Source organism: Pipra filicauda, unplaced genomic scaffold (assembly GCF_003945595.2).
Source record: "Pipra filicauda isolate LSUMZ 115617 unplaced genomic scaffold, ASM394559v2 scaffold383_size682061_pilon, whole genome shotgun sequence".
NCBI lineage: Eukaryota > Metazoa > Chordata > Aves > Passeriformes > Pipridae > Pipra > Pipra filicauda.
Window position 1 is genome coordinate 481855 of NW_024104513.1, and position 6447 is coordinate 488301.

General features: G+C 47.0%; 1 protein-coding gene across 1 annotated transcript; it reads left to right on the top strand.

The window, feature by feature from the left end:
- Positions 1-579: 579 nt before the first annotated feature.
- Positions 580-6447, top strand: RRM2 (ribonucleotide reductase regulatory subunit M2). The gene is made up of 10 exons (XM_027713380.2): positions 580-758; positions 838-915; positions 1537-1671; positions 1797-1913; positions 2430-2563; positions 3635-3729; positions 4527-4660; positions 5040-5144; positions 5275-5388; positions 5774-6447. Exons 1-10 carry the CDS (start codon positions 630-632, stop codon positions 5924-5926), a joined length of 1194 nt encoding a protein of 397 aa, XP_027569181.1. The 5' UTR covers positions 580-629; the 3' UTR covers positions 5927-6447.

The window sequence follows — 6447 nt, forward strand, 5'->3', positions numbered from 1 at the left end:
GGAAGCCAACTTCTACCTCCAAATGTAGGACTGTGGCATCTGTACGTATCCAAACGCAGGGATCAGTGTTGAAAGTGAGTATGAATAGGTAGGTAGGAGGGACCAGAGAGAAGGGGAGAGCAAGGCAGAGGCGGGGAGAGCAAGGCAGAGGCAGGGACAACGTGGTATTTCCAAGATCTGCACCCCAAAACCAGGTTATGGCTGTTCCCGTATCCGGAAACAAGTTTTGGATTTTGCAAACGCCCCCGAATCATTCCCAAACAGGCGCGAGAGGCAGATCCCACACCCGGACCTCTCTTCCCAAGCGCGAGGACGCCCCGCCCCCAACCCCACCCCTAACCCCGCCCCTTTGCGCTCTATCCCGCCTTTTTCGCGCGCCGCTGGCGCCAAAGCGGAGGGCGGGTCACTTCCTCCCGCCACTGCCGGCACAATGGAGGGCGGGGCCCTGCCCAGCTGCCAGCCAATGGGAGTGCGGGGGCGGGCAGTGGTGGGCGCTACGAGGGCTGTAATTGGCCATCTCTTCGTTCTGGCGCCAAGTTCGAAGGGGATATAAAGGGGCGGCGCGAGAAATTCTATCTCCTGCCGCTCATCCCGCCACCGCTGCCGCTGCTTCACCCTCATCCTCAGCCATGCTGTCTGCCCGCGCCCCGCTCGCCGCCCGCCACGACCAGCCCCAGCTGTCGCCCAAGAAGGGCCAGTCTCCTGTGAAGAGCCTGTCGCCCATGAAGGGCCTGGCGCTGAGCGACAAGGAGAACACGGTGAGCGCCCGCCTGCCCTCCCGCTGTCCCCCGCCCGGTAGCGCCGCAGTGCGCTCACCCTGCCCCTCTCTCCCTGCAGCCCCCCGCGCTCAGCAGCGCCCGCGTCCTGGCCAGCAAGACGGCCCGCAAGATCTTCCAGGAGGGCGACTGGAAACCGGTGAGTGTGGAATGCCCGGGCACGGCACCGCGCCCGCCCTTCTCCCCTTGCCCGGGGGCTCCTGCAACCCCTGCTCCGCTCTCACTTCCAATCGGTGGTTTCTCCTTTCTCGGAGATGTCAGAAATTACACCGAATGTTTTGAGTTGGAAGGAACACGCAAGGATCATCAAGTCTAGGTCTTCAAATAAATATGGGGATCAAACCCACAACCTCGGTGTTATCAGCACCTCGATCTAGCCAGTTGAGCTAATCTCAGGTTCTGTCCCCGCCGGGGGCTGCAACCCCCTTTCCCTCTCCCTCACAGGGGTCTGTTTCCTCCCTCTTTCCCTCTCCCTCACGGGGGTCTCTTCCCCCCTTTCCTTCTCCCTCACGGGGGTCTCTTCCCCCCTTTCCTTCTCCCTCACGGGGGTCTCTTCCCCCCTTTCCTTCTCTCTCAGGGGGGTCTCTTCCCCCCTTTCCTTCTCTCTCAGGGGGGTCTCTTCCCCTGCCCTTTCCCTCTCCCTCACGGGGGTCTCCTCAGAGGCTGCCGCCCTCAGTTTCCCTCCCAAGTCCCGCTCCGCCCCAGGCCCCGGCCCGGAGTAGCCCCGAGCCGAGCCCGAGCCGCTCTCCCGCCGCTCCAGGTGCCGCGGGGCGCGGAGGAGGAGGAGCCGCTGCTGCGGGAGAACCCCCGCCGGTTCGTCATCTTCCCCATCCAGTACCACGACATCTGGCAGATGTACAAGAAGGCCGAGGCCTCTTTCTGGACGGCGGAGGAGGTGAGGGGCGGGCGGACACGGCCGCTCCCGCCCGCAGCCCCGGGGCGGAGCGCGGGGCGGCCCCGGCACTCGGGTCCGGCCTCCCCCCGAGGCACCGTTTCTTATCTCTCCTGGCATTGTCTTAGGTGGACCTTTCCAAAGACATCCAGCACTGGGAGTCCCTGAAGCCTGAGGAGAAGTACTTCATTTCTCACGTCCTCGCCTTCTTTGCTGCCAGTGATGGCATTGTCAATGAGAACTTGGTGAGTGTACAGAAACAGTCCTGACAGGAATACCACTTTGGGAAGATAACCAGATAATTCTATGTTCAGCACTTGCTGTGGGTGATCCAGGTCGTTTGCTGGATCATGGGAGTGTTACAGCATTACTGCGTATAGTGCTGTCCTATGTTAATTAGCAAATTGGTGTTGGTTTTGTAATCCACGAGTTTGTCCACTCCCCATGGGGCCCTGAGTGCTGCCTTACAGTAACACTTGCCTGGCTCAGAGCCCTTGTTCTGCTTCCACCCTCTCAGTGCTCTTCTCCCTAGTAAGGGATAAGTAAAACAAAGAAATTTTTCCATTTCTCTTGGGACCAAAGAATGCCTCATGACTTGGAGCTGTGAGGCATTACTGCTCTGCATATTACTGTTAATCCATGATCCACATGTCTGGAATTTGAAGGTTTTGTGAGCTAACCAAGAACTGGTCTACACAGCATCAGTGCCTCAAACCTGCAGCCTATAAATGCTTATGCAAACACTCATTTATTTCCTCTAGGTGGAGCGGTTCAGTCAAGAAGTACAAGTCACAGAAGCTCGTTGTTTCTATGGCTTCCAGATTGCCATGGAAAATATACATTCAGAAATGTACAGTCTTCTTATTGACACCTACATTAAGGATTCTAGAGAGAGGTTTGTATTGCTTGATGATGAAAAGTTCAAAACTTGCTAAATATTCAGATTTAAATGCTGCATATCAGTTGTTCTCTGACTTTCAGGCTAATTTTAGGGTGTAAACTAGACTTATATAAAATACCACTGCTGCTTAGGAGCAGTTTTACTTCAGAATATCTTTTTAGTCTCAAGTGCAAGAACATGCTTAGGTTAAGAGCGAAACTGAAACCACTCAATACTGAAATGTAGGAATGAAACTACATAAAAGGTGGAGCATTCAAAGAAGGGGAGTATGTTAAACTACAGTAAGTGCTCATGTGGAGGACCCCTGCACCTAGTAGGTAGCTATGTAGGAAAGTTTCTCTGAGAATGCTATCCCTTCTATTAAAATATTATTTCTAAACCTCAGTGCATTTATTGAACAGCTAAGCACTTAAACATAGCATATGCTGCTCTTACCACACTATTTTGCTTGGGGGAAGAAAGGCATGTTGCATTTGCTGAAGAGTGGCCTTTGGTCTTGATTAAAAGTAAAATGATACTGTAAAATATTCATAATGAGATTACTCAATTAAAAAATTGTGTCTTAAAACTAACAGTTTGGAGCAGTCCAGGCTGAGTTGTTCTGGTGTTGTCAAATCAACACCCTGTCGAGTGAAATGTCACGTGGTATTGGAGTGCTATTTGCAGTTCAGATATGTTGCTACTACTTGGAAATTTGGCCATGTCATTTCTACTCTTGAGATGCTAAATTCCAGCAAGAATTCCTTGCATGAGAGGCCTGGTGCCTTGGCACTGGAAAGCGGAGCCTGGTAATCTGTAGTTTTTGAAAGCTTCATTCAAGTGCAACACTTTGTAAAACAGTTCTCCTCTTGATATGGTCATGGGAATTCATGTGAACTGGTGTTGATGTGATGGGTAGGTGAAGAAAAGGTAGTTAATTGGATCAAATAAAGCTAGATTTGTGCCAAGTAAGATGGGGAAGGAGAAGGTGCAGAGAATGTTTGAGTGATCAGATTGTTCATGGCAGTGAATGCTGATTCTACTGGTTGTGCCTATGTCCGTCCTAATGAGTTTTATCTTTCTCAGGGAATTTCTTTTTAATGCTATTGAAACATTACCATGTGTTAAAAAGAAGGCTGACTGGGCCATGTGCTGGATTGGGGACAAGAAAGCAACATATGGTGAGTTCATCTATTGGAAGCAAAGTGAAATTCCTTCCATAAAGATGGAGGAACCACCATTTCTCCAGACTTCACAATTCATAGGGATGGATTATTGTTGTCACAGGGAGAGTCCATGATCTTCAGTATAAGATAGTGATAAAATTCTGGAAATGAAGAAACTACTTCATCTTCAAATGAGCTACTGACAGGAATTTTTGTAAAATTGCTGGCATCATGATTAATAAGGTCATGTGGCAATCATCATATGCCTGACTATATGATCAAATTGTAAACTGCTGTCACATCTAGAGCTGCACTGGCCATCTGTAGCCAGCAGACGTGTCTGGTTGGAGGCTGTAGCTCCTTAGCCTTGCTAATTGCTGCTGTCTTACTTGAAAGGTGAGATGAGATGGTACAGATCATTATTTCACTAGCATTAAAGCATTCTTCATGGCCGAGGTTCCTTGCTTAATCAAAGATGAGCAGACACTGGCTTAAATCAGCTGCCAAAATGACTGCTTTTTCAGTGAGCTGTCTGGAAAAGGGTGATATTGATGGTTAACCCAGGGGGGAAGGAGCCTTGGCTTCAGCTACTTAGTAGCCACTCTGTTTAGTTCTTACTTCCACTCATATTTGTTTTGTTTAATGACTAGAAATCCTTACTGTAATAGTTTTTAGGACAGGCCATAGCTCACTTAAGCAGAAACAACATTCACCTTGCAGGATGCAGTTCATTGGTCTATTTGCAACTTCTGGGTATTTATTAATCCTGCTAAGTTTTCTGTGAGTAAATATTATCAATCTTCTCTTAACAGGAGAACGTGTAGTCGCCTTTGCAGCTGTGGAAGGAATCTTCTTTTCTGGCTCGTTTGCATCAATTTTTTGGCTGAAGAAAAGAGGATTAATGCCTGGACTCACTTTTTCTAATGAACTCATCAGTAGAGATGAGGTATGAGTCAAATTCTAGCAGTTTAAGATCGTAATGTGCCACAGTAGCTCAAAGGAATGATACTCAATTGGAGTATATTTAGAAACAGGCAGTAAGGCTCACTAAAGTGTGCAAACGTGTCATTGTGAATCTTGCAGCAGGGAATGAATGAACTTGACATTTTACTTCCTCTAAAGTAGTTTAGGTGTTCTTACCAACTCTTGCAGTTGTTGCACCTGACCGTTTGGAGCAGGTGCAGCTCATACTGGCTGAACTTGCTCGTGTGATGCCTTCTGGTGATGCAGAAAGTTGTCTGTAGGCAACACTAAATAATGTGGCAAGGGCAAAGGTGATGCCACTTACTCTGTTCCTGACATAATTTTCTGAAACTTCCTTCCAGGGTTTGCACTGTGATTTTGCCTGCCTCATGTTCAAGCACTTGATACACAAACCATCAGAGGAGAGAGTAAGGGAAATCATCATGAATGCTGTTCTCATAGAGCAGGTAATTGTCTGCCCCTTGTTTAGAAACTTGATTGCAATTAAACAAAGCTGGAAAGCTGTTGGGCATAAAATTAACTTGGCTAGCACAGAGTACATGCCAGTGCTGTATGTGAAATGCTTGTTATCTGCAGGAATTCTTGACGGAGGCACTGCCTGTGAAGCTGATCGGCATGAACTGCACTTTAATGAAACAGTACATAGAGTTTGTGGCAGACCGGCTGATGTTGGAACTGGGATTTAACAAGGTAATGCTCTAATCCGTAATACACGGAACATTTCATGGGGAAAAGGTAATATTAAGTTTAATTTCCTTCAGAAATCCAAATTGGCTGCAGCAATATTAGTTTAACTTGTGAAATCATTGAGCAGTCCTGCTGCTAGGTCCTATGTGGAGACCCACAGAAGGAAGAGCAAAAGGGTGCTATGGAAAAAGAGTGTTATGAGTAGCTGTGCTTCTGTCAGCTGCAGCTAAAACACAGGAACAAATATGGTAAGAGAAGGCTTGGGGCTGAGATTTTTGTTCACTACATAGTGAGCTTGTTGATGCTGCCATTAGACTCCTTCCAGCTGGTCTGTAATGCTCAAGATGTGAGCATCAGCAGTGACTATAGAATTGCTTGTGTGTTTCAGATATACAAAGCAGAGAATCCTTTTGACTTCATGGAGAACATATCTTTGGAAGGCAAGACCAATTTCTTTGAGAAGCGAGTAGGTGAATATCAGAGGATGGGAGTCATGTCGAAGCCCACAGACAACTCTTTCACCCTGGATGCAGAATTTTAAATGAACTGAGACCATATGTGTTAATGTACATAACACTCTGTTTACAGGGAATCATTCAATATATTGAGTCACAGTGTGACTTGATTTCAGTACTAAAATCCCATTCTTGTAAAGTGTGGTGATATTGGTATATTTTAGGAGGCTGGTGTAGCTCCAACAGTAAAATCCCTTTTAGACTTTGCCAATGGTGTTGATGCGTAGAATGTTTAGATGTATCTTACAGTACATGCTGTTCCATTTCATGAAAGATACAGGCACTTCATTCTGCAAGATGGGAGGTTGTGGGCTTCTGCTGTTCTCATCATAAACAAAGGAACTGTTGTAAATTTGTCAAATAGTCTGTAAAAAATTCTGGAGGCAACTACATGATCTCACTGCTTTCTTAGCAGGTTTTAAGTTTACCTTTTTTTTACTATTGTTTTAATAGTTTGTACATAAACTTGGCACTTTAATGTGTAAAATAAACAACTGTCTTGTAATACTCAACAATAGTAAAATGCAAGTAAAAATCTTTTTTCATG

What these genes read in the sequence shown, in the direction of transcription:
- RRM2 (XM_027713380.2), top strand. Translation starts at nt 630, where the DNA reads ATGCTGTCTGCCCGCGCCCCGCTCGCCGCCCGCCACGACCAGCCCCAG. An exon ending in CTTTCTGGACGGCGGAGGAG is followed by an intron (nt 1,672 to 1,796) that starts GTGAGGGGCGGG and finishes GCATTGTCTTAG; the next exon opens with GTGGACCTTTCCAAAGACAT. An exon ending in TGGAACTGGGATTTAACAAG is followed by an intron (nt 5,389 to 5,773) that starts GTAATGCTCTAA and finishes TGTGTGTTTCAG; the next exon opens with ATATACAAAGCAGAGAATCC.